This window comes from Pelodiscus sinensis, chromosome 5 (assembly GCF_049634645.1).
Source record: "Pelodiscus sinensis isolate JC-2024 chromosome 5, ASM4963464v1, whole genome shotgun sequence".
Taxonomy (NCBI): Eukaryota; Metazoa; Chordata; order Testudines; family Trionychidae; genus Pelodiscus; species Pelodiscus sinensis.
In genome coordinates, this window is record NC_134715.1 from 116329304 (window position 1) to 116342154 (window position 12851).

The 12851-nt window shown below is 44.5% G+C and overlaps 1 protein-coding gene across 8 annotated transcripts in view; it reads right to left on the bottom strand.

Moving 5' to 3' along the window:
* RGS12 (regulator of G protein signaling 12) overlaps nt 1–12851 on the bottom strand; it is a 169432-nt gene that overhangs the window by 130443 nt on the left and 26138 nt on the right. For all 8 annotated transcript variants that reach the window (XM_075930830.1, XM_075930829.1, XM_075930831.1 and 5 more), the window contains exon 3: nt 1065–1181. In XM_075930830.1, the coding sequence (XP_075786945.1) occupies nt 1065–1181 (117 nt within the window). The remainder of the gene's footprint in view (nt 1–1064; nt 1182–12851) is intronic.

A 12851-nucleotide genomic window follows, 5' to 3' on the forward strand; every position in this document is an offset into this window, starting at 1 on the left:
AAAGTCATGTCCATAGTCATTATTCTAAAGGGGGTTCCTTAAAAATGACTTAGTGTTGTTTCTTCTTCTATCAGGTTTGAAAAAATGCCCAGAAATATTCTGCACATGTACTTCTAATATTCTGACTGAATGTATTAGAAATAATGTTTTTTTCGTGATGTAATACTTAATTATAGTGCTGTAGAAATGCTGCTATATTTAGAAATGGACACTTTCTTTTCAAACACTTTTTTTGTTCACTTCTGAAGTTTTCAAATTACTGTCTAAGTTAATATTTCTCACATGGGGTCTCCATTCAGATTATTTTGCTTTGATGTTTAAAGGACAACCTACCATTTTAAACTTTTGAATATATGGCTTTTAAAAAAAATCACATTACAGTATTTTAAATTTGAAACAGGGATATAGATTCTGTTCTCAATAAAGAATATTTGGGGTTTTTCTTGCATCAAAATATTTGAGAATAAACAGATATTTGGAAAGAGAGAAATAAATGAATGAGTAATTGGATTGTAGGCTCAAACAGTTCATTGCTTCTGTACACTGAGCACCCATTGCACACACCACTAGCATCCCTCATTTCCTGATTCCCCTTTTTTCTCATCCCCCATACTCAAGGCTCTATTCTAGGGAACTATATATTGCCATAGTTTCCTTACCCCCAAACCAGGATCCCCCATTCTTCCCTTCTACCAGGGATTTTGTGTGCCTTCCCATTCCTTCCCCATGCCAACAGCTCTGCATCTCAGTCTTTTCTCTCACACTTCTGAAGTACCTTTCTTACCTGCAAATTGGAAGGGATAGGTAAATAGTTGGTGCCCAATCCGCAATGAAGCAGCTTTTGGGGATACAGCACTAGAATAGAGGGGGAATGAAGCCTCCTTCAACCTTCTCTCCCCCTAGTTCCTTTGCTGATTGATTATCTCTTCCATAGTAGTTAGGCAGTTCTCAGCTCTATATTTATTGCTTTCACAGATCCCGTATCATTGTCAAAATTACTAAAATATTACTGTACATGAATCATTTAAAAGTTTAATATAATGTTTTATGTAAAGCTTAGTTACCTCAAGATCATCCAGTGAACGAGTAATGCTAAATCGCTTAGATCTTCCAAAGGATCTCCGAACAGAGGAACGTTGGGGAGCCAGATCTAATGCAACTGGATGCCTAAATTTTGCACCCTAAACATAAAAGAAAACATAGGATTAATCATATTTTATTTTAGTATTTTTTTGTATTTGTATTTTATTTTTATTTTATTTTACTATTTACTTACATAGAGCAACTTCTCCGAGACAACATCTGATTTCTAGAGATGTCTGCCTTTTATTCAGTTTTACAACTGTATAGACAGGAACACTGAATACCAAAGAGGGGGATCTTAAAAGTAATAAAACTGAATTAGCTACCCATTTTGAATGAGTGTTAGCATGTGTCTCCCCTTGGTACCTCTGAAATTCTCTACTCAAGTGACTTAAGTTCATGAAGTGACTTTTCCAGCCAAAAGCCCCAGTTTTGCAAATATTTAGACATGAATGACTTTGTTAGTAATCAGTGGGACTGCTCATCTGCATACAGTAAATTGTATGTGTAATTATTAGCATCATGTGTGCTCATAGCTGAATATAAGGGAGACCTAGCCCCAAACATCTAATGACTATAAAATGCTTGCTCATATTTCCTCCATATGAAGCTACGATAACAACAGAATCCATCTTACCTAATATTTGATTAACTCTTTCTGTATGTTTTAAATATGCCTGGAACATTCCCTGAAATTTTAGAACCAAACAAATGCAGCATTCAAGTTATCATATTACATCGAAACAGAATGGATATCAAGTTGAGGATAAAACTATCTTGTATTCCCACTTTGATGACTGATGCATCCTTTTTATGGCCTATCACCAATAAATTCCTACCTTCTAAATTACAGAAGCCTAAAACAGGGGTGGGTAAATACCAGCCTATGGGCCAGATCTGGACTGCCAGGGTTATAGCCCTAGGCAGGCTCCCACACCACCTCTGTGCCTCCGCAGGTATGGGGGATCACAGCTCCCATTGGCTCATTTAAAAATAACAGTTACAATTAAATCACATCACAAACATGCTATACATGTAGATTCATAGAAGTGAATTAATAGCTCTAGTCTGCCCAGCATAACTACTAGCTCTTGCTTCTTAAAAGTTCTGGGCTTTCAATTTCTGTTTCTCAGCAGACTAAGAAGTAACATGTGCAAATAAAAACACCAGCTGGATGGGATTGTTTTTATTCTGTGCTTATGTCATGGTGGACTTTGGCTAAGCATGGCAGTGGAGACAGTTAAGACAGAGACACAATATATAGGAAAGAACGGATGCAGCACAGAAAGGAACAGGGTAGTGGATTGGAAAGAAAAAAGGAAGACATTATTCACCACAGATACAGTTTCCTATATTTCCTCACACTTTTGCCACAGAAAAACTGTCATGGCTTCTCAGCATATATGAGACCCTATCTGGGAATATTCTGAAGAAATTCATTGCCTGTGTAAAAAAGGAAAACATATCTAGTGTAGGCAGTGCAAGAAGAATACTCAGGGCCTGGTTGCAAGACTGAAATATCATAAGAAAAACTGCTTATTGGAGGAAAATGTTGTAGATGAAGATGTGGATATGGATAAGTGGATCAATTGGTTAATAACTTAAATAGTTAACTTTGCAAAGCATCATTCTTCAAAACTATCTATGCTTTTTATTGTAAGTGTGATTTGAAAAGTAAATTTCCAAGCTAGGTGGAAAAAAGTTTAGTTAGATAATCCTTATGGCTTGTTTAATTAGTTAACTAGATTTAGAATTTATCATGCAAGTATAAAATACAGAAAGCTGCAGTAAGAGAAATCTAGAGTTTCCAGTTGCCACTGAGATAAGATCAAATCTAATATGGTGAATTTCTGTGCTTATGTGATAGTGGACTTTGGCCGTGTAGGCAGTGGAGATAGTTAAGACCAGGTCTCGAGTAGATTACATCCCGGAAGACCCGGGTTCAGGAGATCTGTGCATGCGCAGAACGATCTGCACATGCACAGAACACCGGACAGCATGGCTGGCGAGCGGGGCTTGCTGCAGCTCGGCGAGCCCTGGTTAAGACAGAGACACAATATATAGGAAAAAACGAAGGCAGCAAAACAAGGTCAAATTTAATATGGCTGATTTCTGAGAACTCGATTTTGCAAAGTCAATGGTCCTTGTCCTCACTGCAGAAAAGAATCAAATATAGTCTAAAGTAGGGTGTTCCCACTAGGAATCCTATTGTCCACTCAGAGAGCAATGCACCTTGGGTAGCTTTGCATTCTGGACTATGCTCCTGGAACATGCTGGGACAAAAATTCTGCAGAAAATTCCACAGCGGGTGGTTATGGGCTCATGTTGTCAGCATCCCATTATGTACTCATTTAGTCCCTCCCTCCCTTACATGTGATCAACAGGAAGCAGTGTGCTCACAACTTTTTGTGACCTGTTTTCCCACACAGACATCAGAGCATCGCAAGCATGGTATCAGAGACTATGTCCCCCAGTCAGCCCCGCTGTACCTGACCCCCCCCTCACCAGCTCTGCTTCCCGCCGGCCGCCCCTCCCCCGATTTCCCCCGGCCAGCCCCACTGCCCCAGCCCCTCCCCTGACCAGCTCTGTTCCTGCCAGCCACCCCTTCCCCGATTTCCCCCAGCCAGCCCCGCTGCCCAAGCCCCCCTCTCCCGACTAGCCCTGCTTCTCGGCACACCCCTTCCTTCCGGCCAGCTCCATTCCCCTCCCAGCCAGTTCCTCCTCCGCTCCCCCATCAATTGTGACTGGGGTTTTTCCAGAATACCTGGTAACTGTAGCAGCGGGAGGCAGGGTGGATGCTCGAGCCATTGTGCATGTGGGGGTGGGGAGAGTCCTGGATGGCACTTTGGGGCCACAGGCGGTGACCTATTGTGGGCGGTGCTGCCCCTGCAGCGCAGTGGATTATTTTTTATTTTTAAAGGTTGAGATTGGGCCCGGTCGGGTCCAAAAGTCCCTTAAAACCTTCTCCTAGAGGAAAAGCTATCCCATGGAAAGTTTGGTTGCGTTAGGTCTTCTAGTGTCCAAGTTATTAGAGCACAAACATACCAACATTCTCCTTTATGCGCTGCGCTGCAACAGGCACATGGATTCCTTCTGCTCGGATAAGCCCAGCGAACTGAGCAGAACGGCTGGCCGGCTTTGGTTTTGGTTTCCAGAGGGGCGGGGAATGGCAGGTGGGGAGCGACCCCGGGTGGAGGGGAGGTTACATGCAGGAGGGGCGACCCAGCTCGTGCCCAGGACTACAAGTGCCACGGGGAGCAGGGCGGGTGCCCAAGCCATTGTGAGCAAGCGGGTGGGGCACAGAATGCTGGCGGAGGGAGGGGGGGAAGGGTCAGCTATGTAACCTTGCAGGCGGGAGAGGGCGAGACGCGGGAGGCTACATGCGAGAGGAGCGCCCCAGCTCGTGCCTGGGGCCGCAAAGGATAGGTGGGACCCCAATCAGGTCCAAAAGTACCTTAAAACCTTCTCCTGGATGAAAGTTTATCCCATGCAAAGTTTGGTTGTGGTAGCTCTTATAGCGTTTGAGTTATTAGCGCACAAACTTACAAACATTTTCCTTTATGAAGAAGTATCAGTGGGAAAGTTGATTTAAAATCAACAGGGTTTTTTTTAATCAATTATGTAAATCACCTTGACTTAATTCAATCCACCCTGGATCAGGTATCGCACAAAAGCAGCACTGACACCTTATACTCCCACACTTCCCCTAAGAGATCTCGGAGAATGTAGTCATGTGAATTCTCCAGGTCTACAAAAGTAGACTGAATTAACAAATGACCATTCACATATCTGCAAGGCAGCAAAGAACTGGTTAATTGTTCCACGGCCAGGGCAGAATCCACAGGTTCAACTAACAAGCACAACTTCCTCCCATGCACGCTGGTGTAGACTTTGCCAGGGTGGCTGAGGAATGTGATCCCCCTAAAATTGAAACACACCCTCTGCTCTCTTTTCTTAAAGATCAGGAACATCACCTCATTTTGCCAGTTCAAAGATATTGCATTCACCTTCCATGCAACATTGAAGAACCACATTAATCCCACTGTATGTTATCTTAAAACATTGTTTTTCACTTTAGCATACTTAATTATCCTTTATTTTGTCTGCTGTGGTGAGGAAGAATGCATGTTTACAAGAATATTTACTGTATGCTATATGTTGTCACAGCTTTGTTTGTCTCAGGATATTACAGAGACCTGGGGGAGACAATTTTATTGGCTCAACTTCTCTTGGAGAGAGACACGAGCTTTTGAGCTTACACGGAGTTGTTCTCAGGACTGAGACATGCACTGAGGGTGTAAAAATTAAATATAAGGTGAAAAGATTATTTAGCATAAGTATATATATTTAAAGGGACCATTTCAGTTAAAATAGACAGTTATTACCTCTCCAGTCACGGGGAGTACAAATACACACAAAAGCTGAGAAAGGTGGATTTAGAGGGTTATAGATTGTTGTAAAAAGCCATAAATCCAATGTCTCTGTTCAGTTCATGATTTTAGCAATGTTATGAATTTAAGCTCTAAGGCTTACCTTTTCAAGGCATGGGGTATTTTCCTCTGAGGATGATGATTGAAAAATCAGCTATAGAGTGATTTCTTTGTAAAAAGTGTTCATCCATAAGGTCTTTGTCTCTTTTTTAATTTTTCTATGTGACTTTTCCCATACCTGAAAAAAAGCTGTCTTGAAACCCTCTCTTTCGCCAACAGAAGTTTTTCCAATAAAGCCTTTAAAGAAATTCTGCCTTTGTGAGAGTCACTATTCCCAACTCTAAAATATTTTAAAGTGTTTTGTTTTGCTGTATTTATATTTTAAGGTTATATTTTAAGCAAAAATAATTCTACGTTCTTATAATTAGATGTAGGTCTGGCCTTAGGGCAAGGCAAGCAAGGTGGTTGCCTTGGGCCCCATGCCTTCAAGGCCCCGCACTGCACACAGGGCTGGGCTTCTAACAAGGACTTCGCAGGATGTCTCGGTGAATTCCCCAGCCCAGAGGCTGCTGCACACACAAGCTGCATTAGCCAGGCCTGACCAGCTGCCAGCGAGATTGGGGGGGAGAGCAGAGCAGCCTGTAGGACCCACGCCCGTCCAGCAGGGGAATTAGTTTAAATCCTACCACTTGCTGGGAAGCAGCACAGCCTGCTGGCAGGGAGGGCACAGCCCTGCCTACGGCCTTCCACCAGCAGGGAGCTTCCTATACTTCTTCCCTCTTTGCAAGGCTGCCAAACAAGCCCCCGCCCTGCAGTTCCCTTTCTCTGAGGCTACGTCTCCTGCTTGTCAGTCTCCAGGCACACTCCACCTGCAAACTTCACCTCGCTGACAAAGAAAACGCCGCTGGAGCCAGGGCCCTGTGCTGCTGAGTACTCACCATCTACCGGCTGGGCCCGGGGCCCCACTCCCAACATCCTATCTTGGGCCCCGCAAACTCTTTAGCCAGGCCTGATTAGATGTTCACAGTTGACTTTACAAAGGGGGCGGAGGGGAGGACAGAATGCTATGAAGTTCTAAAAGATTGCGTATTTTTGACATCTTTCTCTGAAGAAAATTAATACCTGCTATCTTTAACTAGATGATTGCCATTGATGACTTTGCAGTTCTCATTGGTGTATATTCACTAGAGACTCTATTTAGAAGTCTTCTTTATAAGTTATATTGCCAAGGCTCAGTGTATTTTGCAGGAAGCTGGATCAAAATTCTGGAGAAAGACCTTATTTCTGGAGTATTTCAGGAAACCTTTAAATAAGAGGGTTCTTAACTCACTATGAAAACTAATGATGCAGTATTCCCTGTATTTTTTCTGTCTCTACATTTTCAATTTTCAATAATATTGACAGTGAATAACTACACTGGAGGAACTGAAGAGTAGACTTCACAGTTGACACCTGAGAACAATTTCAGACTGTGGAACAAGAATATAAGCTGGATATCTCTACTATAAAATTATTATCGGTGATTATGCTGACATTCAAAGTTGCAATGCTTAGGCTTCAATGTTAACACCCATTAAGCCAAATAATGGTTTTCAAATCTGCAGATCCAGGCATGTATTATTGCATTGGTTCACAGTGGTTTATATTTAAAGACTTTCTCGGTCATAAGATCTAAAAATAAACTTTCCCCCTGAAAAATGAAAGCCTATCTCTGAAGCAATATTCTGCAGCAAAGGGTATACTCAATGGCAAACTCAGAATGCAGAGATATTAATATTGTATATGAGGAATAGACAATAAGTGGCCCATGGGTCAGATGCAGTTTTCCAACGTTAGCCCAGGCAGGCTGCCAGATGATGTGTTTACCTATGCACCCACCGGTACAGCCACTCACAGCTCCCAATGGCTACAGTTTGCCGTTCCCAGACAATGGGAGCTGCGAAAAGTGGCGTGGGCAAGACCACTGCTTCCCGCAGTTCCCATTAGTTGGGACCAATAAACTATGGACAACAAGCACCCACACTTGCAAACACATCTGGGACAATGGAGAACATTAAATTTTTACTTTGTTTCCCAGTGCAGCCACAAAAATAAAACAGAAATATTTGCCCAACATAGGTTTAAATGGTGGCAAATCCTGTGTGCTACCCTGAGTGGCTATCATATACAGATAAAATATAATGCAAAACATTTTAGAAGTATTTATATCTAAATTTAGGAGGTGATGAGGTCTACTTTAAGGTAACTCCAATTTCATTCTGAGGGAAAATGAAACTGATCTGCAATCTTCCAAATCATTAGATTTGGTTATTCAGTAAATATTGATGTCCAAGTTTAAAACTAAAAGCTGTTTGGATTATATGTGGTCTGTAAATGACAGACACACAGAATGAAAGGAAAAATGAAAAAAAAAATCACACTAGAGATCATGTAGGAGTACAAAACAGAATAGGAAATTACACCCTGTCAAAATTTGATGTAAGGCTTTTTGATACTTGTACAAAATAAATATCAAGCACTTGGTTAGAATTCTGCCACAGCATAATAAAGAATATGAGGAATATGGTCCCATTTTTACCAAGAATAAAACAATGTTAGAGACATATTTATAAAAATGTGGAAGCCAGTTAAAACTAACCATTTGCCTGGCCAACTTGGACACTTGCACTTACAAGGGTAATGAGAGTAGAACCCATTGCCACAAAGATGTTGAGGTAGTGGTTCTATGGCTCCTAACTGAAGAAGGTGATTTATCTCCTGTCATAGCAAACTTTCATGAGGAGGGTCCCTGAAGAAGAATGAGGAGGAGTATTACAGACAGGATATGTACTGTATACCTGGATCAGACAACCTCTAAAATCCATTAGTCTAACATTATGCATTTCAGGCACGGCAGAATGCTGCCAACTGGTGGCCAAATAGGCATACAACCATGGGAAGTGGTCTCACAGCACCTCAACCAGCCATCACAAGTAGCGTATACAGCAGTGATTGTGACAAGGTTTTCAGACCAGATAGTTTGTGCCGTGGGAACTTCCCTTTCTCAATTTGAAGTTCATAGTGGTTCTGAGACTGACATTGAGCCGTGTAAGGCCTGTGAGGGGACTGGAGACTAAAATTTCTTTTACCCCAATGTACAGATTTCCAGCAACCAGAGGGTAGCCCTGGAATCCTTTGCAGCATGAAGGGAGGCATAAATCTTTTCAGGTAAGAGCTTTGTGCACTCAGAAGGAAGGCTTTCCAATGTAGGTTGGACCTCTTTCTGGAATCCTGACAAGTGGAGCTATGATTCTCATCACCTCGCCACCACCATGGAAATGGACCTAAGACAGGCTTGGGCAATATACAGCTCACAGGCCAGACTGGCACTGCCAAGCCACCGGATCTGGCTTGTGGACGCTGGGGGGAGCCCCAGGTAGACCTGCTTGCCTCACCCCACCCGCATGCCACTCAGAAAAGTGGCTGCCAGGCCGTTTCTCTTTAAAAACTGAGAGCCGGAGGGGAGGGGGCAAGGCTTCAGGCACCGCCCCCACTACCAGCACAATCCTATACCAGCCAATGAGAGCTGCCTCTTTGAATAACAGGCAGCACACAAAGCACTACATCCCCCTCCTCTCTGGCTTATAGTTATTCACACACGCACATGGCCCTGCAGCCTGTGTGGGAGTGTGGCAGGCTCTCTTCCTGCCTGAGCAACATGCTGGGTGCTGGCCAAGAGTCACTCAGTTAAGTCTCCTGGCCAGAGCCTGCCTCTGGCATCCCAGCCCCTCCCTTTCCCAACACTCTGCCCCCTCACTCCACATACTCAAAACCCTCTGCCCCCTCCTGCATCTATATATGCAAGAGCTCTCAGTGGCCAAAAACCCACAGCCCCTTATTTGTCCACTCAGCCACTTCTCTGAATTAAAGTTACTTTAAATCATCTAATGAGTAGTTGGCCAGTCCAGTGCCCCAGGTCACAACCATCTCCTTCACCCAAACCTTATTCTCCCTCCTGCACACCAATCCCTTATCCGAAGCCGCCTTCTGCACCCAATCTCCATCCCAAACCCCACACCTCCTCCATTAATATCATGGAAGAATGCAGCCCTTGACCACTTTCCAAAATCTTGGAATGGCCCCCCATCAAAAATTATTGTCCACCCCGACCTAGGTACTGTGTTGGTGACCTTGAGGGCTGATTATAGTGTGGATTTGCTATTAATTTCCCTTCTTGTATAACAGCCTTGGAGGATTTTGTTTCGGTTTTCACCAAAAAGGTTGCTGGTGATTGGATATCTAGCATAGTGAATGTTAATGGAAATGGCGTAGGTTCAAAAGCTAAAATAGGGAAAGACCATGTTAAAAATTACTTAACATGTAAGATGTCTTCAAGTCATCAGAGCCTGATGGAAGTGCACCCTGGAATACTCAAAGACCTAACTGAGAAAACAAATGAGCCATTAGTTATTATCCTTGAAAATTCCTGGAAGATGGAAGAGATTCTAGAAGACTAGAAAAGGAAAAATATATAGGTTGGAACTTGCTCGGGACCTGACTGGTCTCAAATGAGGGAATTTGCTGGACCAGGAAAGGTCCCCTGCTGCTGGCTTTCTAGTCCACTGTTGGCTCCACTTCTGGCCCCAGATCGTCACCCTGTTGATGGCCCCCAGCCGGGCTGCCTGCCAATGGTCCCAACTTGGTGGGCTGCTGTTTCCACCTCTCCCCCTGCCAGGCTGCCACAGCCTGGTCCCTCTGCCACACAGCCTGGTCCCTCATGGCCCTGGATCCAGTTCCCCTCTCAGGGATACAGCTGTCTTCAGCCACATGCTGCAAACCACTGCACCAATAAGAAATTACAAAGCGGAGTCAGGAGTCCAGGGTGTTTAAATAGTGCTGGACTGCTGCATGGCCCAGTTTTGGCTCCAACTCACCAGCTCACATGGCTTTGGCCCCCTGCCAGACTGCCGTGTGGCCCTGGCTGATATCTAGCATGACAACTTAGATGAAGAAAGAGGGAAAGCTATTAGGTGCTGCCTCATGGCTTCAGTTTCTGGGAAAGTAGCACTCTTCCCAGGAAGCCATGTATGCCGGACATCATTATGCTCCACCGGTATAACTGAACCTCATTCCCCCCACTCCCGTCTACCGGCTCCTGCAGTGTGGGAAAGTAGCACTGTTCCAGGAAGCCGTGGCATGTGCCAGACACAGAGGGAAGTCATCCGCCCCACCGGCATGACTGAATCCCATGTCCGTCCTCCCGCCCACAGGATCATGCCCTGGCTGGTCCCTCACCCACTCCTGGAGGAAATGTAGGCTGAGAACCAGGATAGGGTTATGGAATGGCAGTAGAGGAGAGTGTGCAGGGAGTTGCAGGTGCATAGTACCTTTGCCACCACGATGACAGTGATAGAGCTCCAGGCTGTGTGCCTAGAGACAAAACACTCCCTGCCAGAAGCCTGTCCAACCTATGTAAAATAGCTTTCCCTCCTCCCGCAGTTCCACAGCCTCCACCCTCAGGACCTCCAGGACACGGAGGTAGAGGGACTCAAAGGTAGCTTCACACTCCACCTCCATGGTCTTGAGAGGGAAAAGGCTGTCCTCATGTTTCTGAGCACCCCCCTTTGGGTTCCTACAGTTTCCTCCCTGCTGCTTTCCCTAAATAAAAATGCATGATCAACAGTCTCTTTATTGCTTGTACTGCAGGGGTGAGGAATTACAGGCAAAAAGACTAAATAAAGGGGCACCTCACTGAGAGCCATGAGCATAAGTCTCAAAACTGGCAATTCATAAAACATATTCAAAGCCTCTGATTTATACTACCCTGCGTTGTGCTGGCTGCTCAAAATCTCTAGCTATGTGCTCTGCCTCAGCACCCCACTCTGGTAGATAGGTTTCCACCTTGCTCTTGCAAAGATTATGGAACATACAGTGGGCTGACACCACAAAGGGAATGTTGTGTTTACTGAGGTCCAACCAAGTCACGAGACTCCTAAACCTTCCTTTTAAATTCCCAAAAGCACATTCAACTACTATTCTGCGTTTGCTCAGCCTGTAGTTGATCCACTCCTTACTGGGATCCAGGCTGCCCGTATATGGCTTCCTGAGCCATGGGAGCATGGGGTAGGCAGGGTAATCAAGGATCAATATTGGCATTTTCATCTTTCTGGTTCTGATTTTCCAGTTTGGGAAAAAAATTCCAGTGTACATCTTTCTAAAAAGGGAGGAGTTCCTAAAAATGCGTGCCTCATGCATCTTTCCTGACCATCCCACACTGATGTCGGTGAAATGGCCCTTGTGATCCATCAGTACCTGCAGCACCATGGAGAAGTACCTCTTGTGGTTTATGTACTCCTTGGCAAGATGGTTGGGGGCGAAGATGGGAATGTGTGTTCCATCTATTCCCCCCCACCCCTCCTCACAGTTAGGGAACCCCGTCGTGGCAAAACCATCCACCATGGTATCCACATTTCCCAGAGTCACAACCCTCCATAGCAAAATGGTATTGATCGTCTTGCCTACTTGCATGACGACAGTCCCCACTCCAAATTGATTCCTTACTGAACGGTAGCTGTTTGGCATTTCAAGCTTCTACAGTGCTATTGCCACATGCTTTACCAAGGTCAAAGCGGGTCTCATTCTGATATTCTTGCACTTAAAGTCGGGGAAAGCCATTCTGAAAGTTCCAAGAAAGTGGCCTTGCACATTTGGAAGTTTTGCAGCTACTGCTGGTCATCCTGTATCTGCATAAAAAATGTGGTCCCACCAGTCTGTGCTTCTCTCACGGCACCAGAATTGGTGTTCCACCATGTCCACAGGATTGAGTGGTGGCTGTGTTTGCATCAGCAGAAGGGTTTGCATGAACAGCAACTCCATGGGATCCTGAGATTCATCCCCATCTTCTTCCTGGCGGAGTGACATGTGTACGCTCTCAAAATACTGTGCCATTAGGCACACCATGTCAGACGTCAACATCACAATGGTTTGATGCAAAACGGGATCCATGCTCATGCTGTTATGACATCTGTGTGGGCAACCAGATGCCATAACAAGGCCAAAAAGGATGCAAAAAGACTGTCTCCTATTGATCCCAAGCAAGGGGGAAGGGACTAGATGAGCATATTATGGGATGCTGACCACTTGAATCCATAACCACCTGCACAGTTTTGGTCCCAAAATGCACTGGGAGCATAACTCAGAATGTAAACCAGCACATAACTCAGAATGTAAACCAGCACTATTGGATAACTACTCGCATCACTCTCAAAGTCAACAGCAGGCTCCCTAATAGGGGATGTGCTACTTTGGACTACATCAAATTCTTCCCTACAGAGGAGACATGGAGCTTCAACTTTGCAA